General features: G+C 40.5%; 1 protein-coding gene across 9 annotated transcripts in view; it reads right to left on the bottom strand.

Moving 5' to 3' along the window:
- Positions 1 to 5,713: 5,713 nt before the first annotated feature.
- Positions 5,714 to 15,124, bottom strand: part of SCUBE2 (signal peptide, CUB domain and EGF like domain containing 2) — a 486,721-nt gene continuing 477,310 nt past the window's right edge. For 8 of the 9 annotated variants that reach the window (XM_085648142.1, XM_085648144.1, XM_085648145.1 and 5 more), the window contains one exon: positions 5,714 to 8,938. In XM_085648142.1, coding sequence (XP_085504268.1) covers positions 8,786 to 8,938 — 153 coding nt within the window. In that variant the 3' untranslated portion in view covers positions 5,714 to 8,785. The remainder of the gene's footprint in view (positions 8,939 to 15,124) is intronic. The other variant, XM_085648150.1, reaches the window with a different exon arrangement.

The raw sequence follows: 15,124 nt of genomic DNA, 5'->3' as shown, positions 1-15,124 counted from the left end.
GCTGTCCCTTGCCATAAAACTATATTTGCAGTTTATGCATGGTACACTTCCCCTACGTGCTGTCACTTATAAGTGGGTGGGGGGGGGGGGGGCAGTTCCACAAAAGATTGTCTGACTTGTAATAACTTTACGAAGACTGACCTACATGTACTGTTTTTTGCCCAGCATATAAGGAAGTAAGACACCGCTGGTTACGACAGCTGTGCAGGAATCTTGGAACTTCCCAATGTTCACAGGCTTTTAGGATCCTCAAATATGATAGTAGTATGGCTATTGCATATTCAGTATCCCGCTATCTGTTTTCAATGTGGTGTGTACGCCGAGCAGTATTAAAGAAAGAGCAAGCTCAATCAACTCATCTTACTTCTTCATCATGACCCGAGCTTCCGCCTTTTTAATATATGACTTTGTATAGCATGGCTGAGATACTTGTATTTTTTAAAGATATTTATTATACCTTACAACTTTTGTATTGTTCAAATATTTCAATGGGTATGCTCACTTTTAATGTTGGAAAAGCTGTACTGATTGTACTGTATTTTTAAATGTTTTATTTGTGCTTTTATGGCCTTTTCAGGCCGCAATAAATTATCTCATGACTTGAAATATATAAAGTTGTAGAACGTAGTGAATTGCTTTGTGTGCTCTCATCTTCCTACTTCTGCAGCAGAGGACTCTAGGTTCATCTTCCATTATTTTATGCATTCTCTTCCTAATGTGCTCCTGAATCTATTTTATCATCAAGCCTTAATCAGGTTGTATTATTCTGATTACGAGTTGCCTTTAGAGAAATTGCCTGTTACTAACGCTTCAAACGTACATACAGATGAGAAATCACATCTAAAAATATGTTTAAAATCATAAGTGAATGAGTAAAATAGAGTAGTGAAATTTCTCTCTCCTCTCCTTTTGTATCATCTAACGTAGATGCACAGGAGCTTTCGTGCAAAATTACCCATGGTAAAAGATGAATTGAATGAAAGAATAAGAAAGGAGAAAGAAGCTGCAGTGAAAAGAGTCAAGGAAGGATCAAAGGAAGAAAGGGAGAAAGAGAAAGGGAGAGCTGCAACACACTGGCGGTACTGCTGCGGCACCACCAAGGATATTATGTTTCCTCACCACCACAGATTTCATGGCGGTAAACCCGCCATGAAGCCTGTGGCGGTGAGGAAACGCCCCCCTGTTCCCTCATGGCTTGAAGATGCAATGCAGCGGGGCACATGGTGTGCCCCGTCTGCATACATAGCCTTTCCTGCACGGCATAGACAGTACAGTCCATGCTGTGCAGGAACAGGCTTTGGGATTCCCATTCCGGTGCAGTTTTAATAGGCACCGCAGTGGGAACGGCAAAGGGCTACCTGCCAGACCACAAGAAGACTCAATCTGGCGGACAGCCGGTGGTGAGGTTTAGCGTTGTGGGAGCGAGGCGGTGGTGTGCCGCCCCACTGCCAAACTCATAATCAGGCCCCAAGTCTTGCCAAGAATTTATCATACTAAAGACCTAGAAGCAAGAAATGGCACAACTGAGAAGAAGCAAATACAGCTTTGCACAGATTTTGGGCGATATATTCAGTAGGACTAGCCTTAAATGATGTGAGGATTAGAAAGCTGTTAACTTTGGTGGCCAGATTCGCCACTAATACAGCCGGAGCGCTAACAGTAATTAACAAAGAGCTTCTTGCAAAGCGAGCTATGATAATTCAGAATAGGCTTGCTTTAGACATACTGCTTGCAAAGGAAGGCGGAGTTTGCAAGGTAACATGCGTATGAGAATGACATGGTTACTTCCCTAGAATAGATAACCACATTAACACCTTTGTTATGTATACTACCAATATTGCACACAAAATAACAGAGCTTGAAAAAACTGCCTGATCTATCTAAACTTAGCTTAAGTACGAGTTTCTATTAAAACTAGTAAAACATTAATTCAGAAAAACAGCTTTCTCAACCCTCCTCCCCGCCTTGAATCATCTACTACATGTTCTCTGGAAATTTACAGGAAAGTCGTCATCAATTTTGAATTTTTCCGTCTGGTTTCCTCCAGATCCGTTATTTCCATGTGCAAGTCACTTTTTATTTCCTCCAGTTTTACATCACCATGTTTTCTTTTTCTTCCGCTCATTGCTGACAGCTTCCTTTTCCCAAGTTTTATCCGACCCTTTGATGAAATTATTCTACAGCCTCTGAAGGAAAACAAATGCTACAAAAATGTGTATGATCAATATAGGGATCAAGATTAGTTTAAGGATTGCTCCACTCATGCCTTTCCTGAGTAAATGATGAGAAATTCCTCAGCTGATTTTCTATAGTACACGCTTCCAGCTCTACATTTTCACAGAGTCTGAAAGACATCCATTTCCAGAACCTCCTCACATAGCCCTACCGATCTTTCTCACCATTTTGCACTTTCAAATAATATTAATCACCTTTCAACCTGATCACTACCTGCTTCAAACTTACATCCCTCTCTTGTGCTTTCAACTTCACCGCTAATATCAAACTTCTGCATCTCCTCCTCTCGTAAGGCAATTGTCTTTTTCCCTATAAACAACTCTGTTCTATTAAGACGGATCTCGGTCTTCCACCCTCCAATGTATTATTTAAAGAATTGTTCTATTTTCAGACGATTAATAGAACAATCAACCATAAAGCTACACCAGTTTCTAAGCCACGCTTTATTTCCTGTTTAGCAGGGGTTCTGTTCAACCGTCATCATGTTCTTACCTTGAACAGGTTTTCTTGGTCTCTTATTCTGTAACTGCGTCTTCCTCGCTATTGGCTCCTTTAGGGGACGGTCACAAGACTCCTCCAATCCTCTGATTACACAGATTATAAAGTTTTCATTTGCTTCATAACCCCATCCCAAATATTGATAGTTAACATTTTCCCCATGCACTTTATCTCTCTTTTCACAATTAACCTGCATGTGCCTTTGCCTTATCCCTGCTAAAACTGAGATCATATCACCCTACAGCAAAAACGTCCTACTGCCGGCAAAGAAAATATGCAGTGGCCCCTCAGCGCTCTCGCCCCTGGTTCCACTGCAACTGCTGCTCAAATGATAGCTGCGTACCTCTGTACCCTTTACTTTGCTGCTTATCACCCCTATGTTCGCCCAATATCATTGCTCCTTTTTTATGAATGCCCAAAATATTTCCATCATCTTTGACTGTTGCTTGTCCATCTTTTTCAAATATTTGCTTTTTCACATGTCTGCCATTTTACCTCAACAATATTCAAGACAGTAATTTCCTTTCCACCGTTCAAGCAGCCAGACCTCTAATTATCACATTAGACTCCCTCCCATATTTTGAATGACCTAAATATACCACCAGTCTGATTCATGGTTTATCTAATTTCAACTAATGGTTATTTTATTAATCTTATCTGATTAGAGTGACCTCATTCTCACCTCCAGCTTTAATTCATTTTGCAGTGGCATCAACCCAAAAATACATGGCAACTGCCAAACGTATTATCTTACGAGCTGTTTACTTATTTACACCTTCTTAAGTTGTACCCAAATGGCTGCTCCACCAGATCACTTACAGTTCTGGTGCAACTTCCACTACGGGATGAAGGCAGTCACCACCTGGTTGACAGGTGCCTCAAGCTCATCTCAGACAAGACCAAAGTCCTCATCCTGGGTTCCACCCCCTCCGTGTGGGACTCCTCCTGGTGGCCCATAGCGCTGTAAACCCCACTGGCTTCCGATCAACAAAGGAATCACCTTCAAGCTCCTCACACACGCCTATAAAGCCCTCCACCACGTCGGACCTGCATACCTCAACTACCGCCTCTCCTACACACCCACCAGACATCTCTGCTCCGCCAAACGGCCCTGGCCACCATCCCACGGATCCGCAAGACCATGGCTGAAGGAAGATCCTTCTCCTACTTCGCTGCAAAGACCTGGAGCTCCCTGCCTCTACATCGTAGGCAATCACCGCCACTGCCTCAATTCAGGAAGGACCTCAAGACCTGGCTCTTCCACTGAACCACAGATTCCCTCTCGCCCCCCACACAGTGCCTTGAGACCCTAACGGGTGAGTAGTCACGCTCTACAAGAACTGGATTGAGGTCTCTCTGCTATCACTTTGAGACAAAGGGAAGTGCATTGGACAAGGCAGTAAAAGTTTTAGGCACTGAAAGATATTGTGCAATTTTATAGATCAAAGAACTTTCAGAGACACATGACGTTTCATACCTTTCACCTTGGGGAGCTATGAAGAACTTCTACTGTGGTGCTGATGTGGAAGGCTGACTTCTCACTACGTTTGACTAACTTCTCTATCCTTCAGAGAAGCTTGTGAAAATTACTATTAAGGCCCTTCATTTCCAAAATGTTCTTTCATTGAGCCTCCTTAAGTTCACCTATCCAACTAATGCCAGGAAGGATTCAGGACTTCATTCTGTATTAGAACTGTAATTAACCTACACAGAGGACTCTTCTTTTCTTCACTACTCAGCCTAAATGCAAATATACCACCACTGTGAGACACTTCACTTGAATGCAGAAACAGCTGGTCCTTAAGAGTGGAAGCCACCCTCCCACCTTCCTGCAAGCATAAAGGGTGTGTGTCAGACTGAGAAAATGTCAACCTGACAGACATTCCTCATGTTCAGGTCAGGCAACCAGGTGCTGTACATGCTCTAAATGTGCAAGCACCTGGCTGCCGGAGTTGAACTTTGCTGGGCTTTGGATTGCACAGCCCTATGGGAGTGACCTCCTCGGCCTGGCAAAGTACTTAGAGGTCCTTCGCCTCATAATGAGGGGGTACGTCACTGATAGACTTGGACCTGGGTGCTTCAGTTTTAAGCTCTAAGTGCCCAGGGCCGAGTGTACATCAGTGATGACTTGTAGCAGAGTGGGATGGGGTCAGTAACACTCACTGACCCCATCCAACACTGTGACGCATAAGAGACGGACACTTCCTCTCACTGGCTGACTCAAGGTCAGCCAATGAGAGGCAGCGGCAGTCCACACCCTCCGCGAACCACTGAGGCTTCCCTATTCCACCCAAGATTCCACTGCAGCCCAGTAAGTTATACTTAATGTTTGTTGTGTGCCTGTATTTATGAATGTATGTATATTAGTGCATGCGTGCTGTGAATGTATGCACGTGTGTAGGTGCTTGTGAATATTGAGTGTAGGTGTGCATGCTTGTGAATGTACGAGTGTGAGTGCATGTAGATGAGTGAGTGTGAGTATGCAGCCCGCCTGCTCTCCTGCCTGCTCAAATTACCGACTGCCCTTGCTTGAATGCCTGAGGAATTCGGCTGCAAGAAATTGACAAAATGCTACTATATTTTACTGTAGTAATCCCATATTATTCATCTGATCCTTTTAGTGTCACCGAAATCTTTGATCACCGGCAACAAATGCAGTATTCAGGGTTTTGGGTGAGTGAACTACTTCACGAGGGAAAGAAGCTTTACATCAGCAATACGACCACCTCTCCTTTCGTGTTCTGTTCTGTTGTAGGCAAGTTTGTTTACTCAAACCAATTTTCTTCATTCTGGAATATCATGTTGGGTATCAACAAAAGGAAAAATGGCAAAACAAGAATAAATCACAACTGATTAATAACGAGAAGAGTAAAATCAATCAAGCAAGATCACACTGATAAAAAAACAGTCTGAAAGAGCTATTCTCAAATAGTAACATAGGAAATCTAGAATGTTAAAAGAAACACCGAGATCCCCAAAGCAAAATTTACATCTGTATTTATTTCAGTTACTTTATTTACAAGCATCCATTTACATTAAAAAATCAATACATCTATATCTGAAAACAATCCATACAGTCCAGTCCTTCCACTAAAGAGGCAGTTATGGAGGTTAATAGTTTTCTAAATGTGAAATATTGCAATCTTTGACAATAACAGAAGATTTTCACATTTTGAAAAACAAATATTTTGGGTGGTTTCTGTTAAATTAAGCTGAGTTTCAATGTTTGTGTTTGAATAAATACATTTAATATTTAAGCCGCTGTTCAATGAGAAGCATCAAAATCCCACGCTGATGCTATGTTGAACCACCAGCTACATAGCTTACCAATTTTAAAATCCAATGTAAATAAAAAAAGAACTAAGCAACAGCACAGCTATAATTATTGAGGAAAACTGCCTTATTCATCTGAATACTTGAACAATCCACTCAAAGAAAACTCTGGGTATTTTTATTCAGAAGAAGAAGAGCTGCAATATCACATTTCACTAAGCTATCATTCTCTGCAATTCAATATTTGCTATTGAATGCACACTTTTTTATGATCTGTGATTTAAACAGTAAGTGCAATCAAAAATTTATTATTTTCTAGAATTAGTTTCTCAAACAAATTCTAATGGGAAAAGCAATGTTCTACTATATTTCAACACTGGTTTGAGGCATTGCCTAAGTGTTGCTCCCTTTTATGTCAAACTGAAGGGATGGAAGTTTATTCAACAATAGTGGAGGTGTGATGTTAAAATGTTTTGTGCTCACAGCACATTGACGTCATGGTGCACTGAAAGTAGCGTATTAAGTTGATAGCAGAGATCTTGAGTGACAGTATTTGAAGCGTGTAAGTGGACAAGAAGGCTGTCAATGCTGCCAATGGCTAGAGATGGATAAAAGGGGAGGAAAGACTCAAAACCTGTCAACAATTCTAATTTATCTAAACAGAAGTGTTGTTCCCATCTCCTCAATATTGGATTTATAAAGAAAAAATATAATTAACTCTGCATATAGAATAAGGTAGCCCTGGTGTTTTACAGCACAGTGGCAGTCACAACAACGGTTTACTTCTCACCATTATACTATACATAGGTGTACCTTAAAATCGCTGTAACTTAAGATAATCTACTAGAGCAGTCATTTTTAAACATATCCAGTTAAAATACACCTATAACTATACATGTTATTAGGATGAAACTTAATACAGCCATATGAAACTAGTAAATGTATATAGCTGAATAAGTTTCTCAACTTATTTCAGAAACTATATGAGAATGGGAATGATTTTCAAAATTATGTACTGTCTAGCTTGTACACACGGACATTTTCAAGACAGGACACAATGGTTTTGACAAAGTGACCTTAAAGAGTTTAGCTCAAATCTACACATAGTGAACAGTCAACTTTATTTGAACTAGAATATATAAAGGGCACTACAGTGACGAACACAATATTCATCCAATGGCATTACAAGTGTGAATAACTTTCAGCTTACACTGATAAGCAGAAGGATCAAGGAGACATTCAATGAATTTCAAATGTTTAAAACTCTTGCAGAAATGAGAGGCACATTAGGATTATGAAGAAGCAACAAAGTGCACAAAATTTTGAATGGCTTGCACCATGAGTAGGATGACTGATGCCAATGCCATGGTTAATTCAAAATCTTGCAGAGTAATGCTAATGTATTCCTACAAGTCTTTCTAAAAAAATGTATGTAATTGACATTTTCCAAAGCTTTAAAACACCTTCATATTCTTTGCTACAAAACTGAAATGACCACTATTTTGAAGTCAGTTAGAAGATACCCAATTGATGAGGGCTGCGCAGTTCTGAACTATATATTTCACTATCCATATACCAGATTCAGAATCAAAATCATGTTAAATGTGTGTTTGGAAAGTTCTAACTACGATTTCATGACTGCAATCCAGGCATACAGGGAACTGATAAACATACATACACCCATTTACTTTTAGTGTTTGACATGTTGCACAAATAGGATGCTTCCTATTGTGCAGCATTTGCCAACTTATGTGGATGCAAACAGTTAACAATAGAGATTCTTGCCAACAGAAAACAGTGTGCACTCACTTACAGACTAGTTTTCGTTTGCACGCTAGGAAACCTGTTGCAAAGAGAATGGTGAGCAAAATAACTGGATGTAAATACTATGTTGTGCAATTTTGACAAACATGGAGGGTTCTAGGGATGTGTTGAGCAACCATTTACAGGTTATTCTACCAACAATGCAGGCTGCCAGCAAACCAAAGTCCACCAAGAAAGAATCACCAGCATGCATATTTAAAAACATTCTATGCATCTATTCGCCATCCTAAGTAACTAGTTTTGCATTGTTACAGGTGCATTAAGAACTGGTTTTGTTAAAAAGAAAAACAATGGAAACCAAAATAAATGAAGCATAATTCTCAAATATGTTTGTCAGCCTCTTTTCAAGAAAAAAAGGAATATGGTGGTTTAACTCTTGGACTCACAGGTCTGGCTAATCAGAGTATTTCTTTTTTTTTTTTAAATGCCTGTCTCAGGGTGTAGATTCACAAACCAATACTGTGCATATGCTCTTAACTCTTTTTTAAGTTGGGAAGTCCTTGGTTGAAGGTATATAGAGAAACAACTTGATGATGGCTGATCAGAACTCCAATCTGATGGGTTGAAGCAATTCTAATCTTGTCAATATTCCTCTTAATCCTGCATTTGTCCATTGCTGCTGCTCAAGCTTTTAAAGAAGGGTCCAGATGTTGTCGCTCCAAAAATGTCCACAACAACCAGTCTTAATAATTATGCAACACAGACTACCTCATTTAGCATCTACACAAAATAATGACCTCAGGCATTCTAGAAAAATAATAAAATAACATTTTGTTTACAAAAATATGTACAGCACCTTCCAAAAGTCTATTAAATGATCCGGGGGGACCAATTTCCAGATTTAATTTCATGCGCAAAAAAAAGAAAACGCAGGGCCTCGTTGAATGCTGAAACCATATTTTGCACACAGAGCATGTACTCCCCATTGTTCGTGCCAAGGTACAGTTCACAGTAGTTATTTGTAAGGCCTCAAAAATCTGGCAACTTTTGAACGTAAGAGTCGGATAAAAGACCTCGGGAACATCTCTCTTGACTCCTGAGCCGTATACTTAAAATAATTCTGAGGGTGCGCCAAGACATCAAACAAAGCCTTTATAAGCTTCTTGTCCTGAAAAAAGTAAGCAAAACATTTTACACTCAAATAACCACAAAGTAAAAAACTGCTTTTAAGTTAAGCAACAACATAATTATGTATAGGCCAAATGAGCAATGCTACTTAACAGTGGGATTTCAAAAATATGGACAACAGCATTTTATCCACAATGATTATCACATATGTGTATGGCATTTGTTCTTGCTTGATTATGATGAGGTGAACAAATATAATTAGAAATCAACAATGAAAGCAAACACTCTTACCAACCATAAATAGAAGCTGCACTTTCATCTCAATGGCATGACTTCCTGCATTTCAGCATTAGGACTGTAATGTCAGGACCATCATGATCTGTATAAAATATGGGGCATGGGTACTGCAGTGTTTATTAACTTAGCCTCCCTAAGTTGCAGAGAGATCCATGATGAAGTCTAATGCATGGCAATGGGCTCTATAAACAATATAATTCATTAATCATTTAACTCATTCAGAGTGCAGGAGTATACAAATGCGTTTTCAAACTATTACTTTGCTCTATATGGACGGCAGAGCAAGACCTTCTGTGTCATTCACTTACAAAAGTAGTTCAGAAATTGATAGGCTTGGTAATGCTGACTCTGAATACCCGAGATTGACATTACAAATGAAATTGACGCTCGTCATCAAGCAGTCTTCTCTTCTAGCGTTTTTTCCAGTTTATACTCCAAATTGTTCCGTTTTTTTGTAGAGACAGGTACCATTTACTGAGCTTTACCATTATCTAGTTGATTGTTCAAATATAATGTCCATAATGCGATTTCGCTTTGGATATATTCCAACACTGGACAATACTAACAATTAAATAAGTTGTTAGTATAGTTATTATGTCAATCTGAGCAAGAACCTTTAAACCATTTATTCTTTAAATTGTACACATTCCACTCATTGGCACCAAGAGTATTTACTCACACTCTTGGCATTTTTTAATTCTCTGCCCTGCACTACTAGTTATGAGACATGCAATGCACTTGGCTTTTTCCTAGACAATTTGAAAAATGTCTAGCCTTGTTATAATTCTTTATAGATTCATTAATTGAGTGTATTGATATTCTGTGGATATTTATATGTGATTTGATTATGCGATTTTCATGTTTTCTAAACTAATTAAAAAAACATTCAGATGAAGCAAATGTAGAGAGGAGCAAAAAGTCCTTTTCTGCTGAAAATGCCATGGCAACGCTGGCCACGCGAGCATAAAGTCCACTGGTTGGAACTACCAATTTTATCTGCTCGGTCTTGTTGCTGACTTGGTGCTTTGTTTCTATTTGTATTGTATTATGAGATGGACAGTTCAACCGTGCTAATTTGTAAAAGAAAATTTTGAAAACCTAATAGTTTTGAAAAGTAACAGCAGTTGCAGAATGACAACATTTTAAGTGTTTCAACCATTAAAAGAGTTGCATGTCCACATGCAATTTATTCATAGCTTCAAATTGAATATTTGTTATTTAACACTGATAAAATCATAATTTTTGAACTTTCCCTGTGATATTCTTTCATGTAAAAGGTGACACCTGTGAACATTCACAGAGTCAAATAAAATCAATGACTAGACCGCTTCATGGATGATAGTTATACAAAAAGGACCGGCTGAACTCACGTTAGTGACTGCATACTCGGCATTATTGAGTTTGGAGCCTGGTGTTAGAGTACCAGGACTTCATGAAAGAGGCAAATACCATACTACCATGTTCGGAGACATGCCCCAATACAGGTACTACATAACTGTTCATCACCCTATGATAGGGAGTGGTTAAAAGGCCAAACAAGCAGGAAGTGAAAGAAATATGTTAAAAAAAAAAAGAAAATAAAGCTTCCCAACCATTTCTGTACAGCTGTGAGCTACATAAATAACGAAGAAGAAGAATTAACACAGCTAAGTCAAATCAGTTCGAAATCTGCCTGGAGGCCTCGCCACATAAACTCAAACTGATTTGCATATGGCTGGGCCCAAACTGGGGTGGCGTGGTGAACAACAGAACGATGAATTAAACCCAGATCTTTGCGACTGGAGTGAATGTTTGCATTGTTCGGCATTCCGTCCATCATTTGTTCCTTTTGCATTTGTCACCCTAATTGGGAAGGGTATGCCCAGACGTGGGTCCCGTGCGCACTGCACTACTGAATTCAAGCTAGCCTGGCTGATGAGGGGTGATTCCCCGAAACTGGTCCCAGGACGCTAGTTTCTGGTCCAGGGAGGACCTGGCTTGGCAGTTTAGGCTGGACTGTTCCCAAGAGGAACAAGGTCAAGACTGATTTGCATATGGCTGGGTCCAAACTGGGGTGGCGTGGTGAGCAAAAGAACGATGGATTAATCCCAGTTCTTTGTGACTGGGGGTTGAATGTTTGCATTGTTCAGCATTCCGTCCATCAGTTGTTCCTTTTGCATTTGTCGCCCTAAGTGGGAACGGTATGCCCAGACGTGGGTCCCGTGCTTACTGTGCCACTGCATTCAAGCTTGTCTGGCTGATGAGGGGTAATGCCCCCCAACCTGTCCCAGGATGCTTGTTTCCGGTCCAGGGAGGACCTGGCTTGGCAGTTTGGGCTGGACTGTTCCCATGAGGAACAGGGTCAAGACTGATTTGCATATGGCGGGTCAAAATTGTGGTGGTGGTGAGCAAAAAGACGATGGATTAATCCCAGATCTTTGTGGCTGGGGTGAATGTTTGCATTGTTCAGCATTCCGTCCATAATTTGTTCCTTTTGCACCCATAAACTCAAAGCAAAGTTAAGGCTATAAAAGGGTACTTTAAATTCAAAACCAAATAATGGTAGGTTATGTGGATTGTGACTCATCACCTGAGGGGTATCCACACGCTGAAGCAAGTGTGAAGGTCATCTACAGGGGGTTCATTGAAGAGGCAGGTATTCACCCTCATGCGTAATTCAAGAAGCAATAAGGAGGCACTGATGTGTGGAGTGAAATCGTTCCTTGTTTTGGTTGCGATGTAGGAGAAGGCTAGGCCATCCATTCTGATTTTGCAGATACGGGGGTGTGTGAGAGAGAGTGCAACCCTGAGCATAGGGGTATGGTGAAAGTGAAGGTGGCAGTTAAGGTATGCTGGTCCTATGTTGTGCAGTGCCTTGAACGCATGTGTGAGGAGTTTGGATTGGCAACTTTACATAGTGTGGCGTGATTTGTGTGTGAAGTAGGAGGTCCAGGATGAGTCTAGCTGCGGTGTTCTGGATGGTCAGAAGTTGGTGGAGGAGGTGGTTGGAGATTCCGGCAGAGTGCATTACCGTAGTCTAGTCTGCTAGTGAATAGGGCTTGAGTGACAGTACGTCTGGTGCTCTTGGAGATCCATTTGAAGATTGGTATGTGGAAGCAGAAGCAGCGGAGTGCGTTCACTTGTGAGGCCATGTTGTGTTTGTCATCTAAGATAAAGATAACTTCCATAATAAATAATATCCTGAGCTTCATTAGCATGAATAATGCTAATGGAGCTCCAGAGCCAATTATCCACAGCACAGACGCAACTCTAAAGAATTACAACCAGTGCTCACAACAATACTGAAAAGCTCAAGACTCATTTTAGAATGTCTATGGGGAAACCTGCAGTGAGCTCACAGTTGAGTGGGGAAGCTTACAGATGTCTCAACAGTCCAAATGCTGCAGCGCTGTTTACATCCGGTAGTACCACAACTCCAAGTAAAGATCAAAGGAAGAAAAAAGACATACAGTGCCAGCAGTGTAATGCCATGGCCCGAGGAATGAATGCTGTTTGAGGCATGACCTGTATCTAGAGAAATTTAACTTAGTAGAGATCGATAATGGCGGCAATGCCTTACCACACACCAGCACTTCCTCTATACAAGGTACTGCAAAGGTGCTGCACAAATAGGCTTCAAAAGAAGGGAATCCTTAATGAAATGTAGTAATTGAGGACTATGCACTTGGTCATACAGCACCCACTGAACATTATCAAAATCCCACACGGTGCTGCACAACAAGGCTTGAAGAAAGCAAAGGTGAAAATGCTGATCAGGCACTTGATCCGCTAGCTCCAAGATTCTTTCCTTAGGACTGATATTTAAGTGACCTTTATGCAGCCTCAAGTCAAACAAATTAGCAACTCCATGTTCTACAATGCTAGGACAACAAACACAGAAAAGGAGATGGGAGTAATGCTTGAAAATAGTCTAAACCAATGGCAATCACACATTCAACCCATCAAGGAGATGTTCTTACAAAGTACTGCTGGGCACAGGACAGGGTGGATGTAGTTAGGAAAAAACAGACTGGTCTTCTGAAGAATGTGATACATTGGTGAACCCAAAGTCTGCCCCTGAAAGAAACTGTTCTTCAATTGATAGTTGTGCACAGGTTGAAAAAACAATTTCAAGAGTTTAGCAGAAGCAGGTTAACCGTCTAGTCTAATCACTGGTTTACTAACGGATACAGAGCATGCTTCTGCTCAGAGGTACAATCCTGGAAAAGCAGCTTCCAAACATCTGGGATATCAAAGGAATCTAGCATTACATCCCTGTGCTGCTCAAACACCTTCACCCCTTGCCAAATGTCTCCAGATAGATTCATGTGTGCCTTTTCCAGCTCCACAGGCATGGACAGATCCTGTGCACTTCCTCACATCCTCACATAATTTACAGACATTACAATCTGTCAAGAACCTCCATTTTCAGACATACACCAAGCATATACAGCTCAATTTAATGGGAAAAATAAAAAGAGGGCCCTACAGACTACTCAAACAAGAGAGGAAAGGACACATTCTAGAGCAAAAGGTCATGATAGTGTTGAGGACTGACAAAACTGCCAAAGAGGTATGCAGGTTGAAAACACATATCAGATATTCAGTAATCCACATCACAGGTTCCAAAGTAGGAGGCAAAGAAAGTTTCAGTCCACATTTCTAAAGCTTCATAAGGGCACTGACTAAAAGTAGCGGACAGAAGAAAATCCACAACCAGTACTAACCCACAGATGATGGAGCACAACAGAGCACTTGCCAGACAAAACATTGGCGGATAGAAGATAACCTAGTGTGGAGCATGGCGGTATGTACGGGCTACCAAACAAATTTGGATGACCTGCTCTCAGTTCACACTTGAATCCTGCTGGTTTCTGAGTAATCTCCGATATATGCTTATTCCTCAGCGAGGCAGATCAGCTACATCACCCTGGTGAGCTTAAGCATGATGAAATCTGTTGTTCATTTCTAAAGAGGCTAGATGCTACTGGCGCAGTTTTGAAAAACAAACCTCCCTGAAAGGAAGCTGTAAAGCAACAAGTCTTTGCATGGCTTTGGAAAGCTGATGCCATAATTGTTTTTTTTATTTTTATTTGAAGCATATTTCGCTTAAATTAAAATAAGTAAAAAAGGGAAATAAAACCAGTTGGCAGTCATGTGCTTACAAATTGTTTTATTCTAAAACAAGAACCATTTAAAATAATTTTAAAATTGAACTGTATGGGTGCTTCATAGCAGACAGGAGTAGAACATCTTTTTAGTTTTAATGCACCTCAAGAGAAAATATGATTATTATTAGAATAAACAAAAGGGTACTAATGGTTAAGAAATATTGTAACCTGAAAACATAGATTAAACACAGAAAGATGACTAAAACTAAATATAAACGATAAAGAATAGAAAGAAAAAAATTGGCAAAGTCAAGTATTGACCCACCAGCCCTGGAACTGAAGTGCACTTCTTTTTAGGTGGATATATACATGTAATAAGACAAAATACCGACACTCTCAAAGCAGGGGAGACAATGGCTGAAGTGAGAGGCAGAATGCTGGGTCCATCATCACGTGGCGCTGGGGGTTCAACCCTTCAGGGGGTCAGCAACTCTCCCAGGGACTCCTACTATGCCCAAGGCCAATGAATATCTGTTAGATGTGGGGAAACTCGAGGTAGCCTCATTAAACTATGCGGAGGGGAAGGCGGGGGGCTTTATTGTGCGTTAGGCCTCTGGCTTAAGTGGTTTTACCCACTGCCCTATAATATATATTATGTTGGGTAAAAACAAAATGTAAATCACAGACTAACTGATCAATGAATAAACGAAGGGCTGAACCAAGCCACTCCTTGTAGGATATATTGCATTTATTTTTTTCTCTAGGCCATGGAGGTCAATGTTCTGAGCGTATGGATATACTTAGGAAAACCGATGCGATAATTTTGCTGGGCTGATATG

Source organism: Triturus cristatus, chromosome 3_2 (genome assembly GCF_964204655.1).
Source record: "Triturus cristatus chromosome 3_2, aTriCri1.1, whole genome shotgun sequence".
In the NCBI taxonomy this organism is placed as follows: Eukaryota; Metazoa; Chordata; class Amphibia; order Caudata; family Salamandridae; genus Triturus; species Triturus cristatus.
This window is presented reverse-complemented; position numbering and strand designations above follow the sequence as displayed.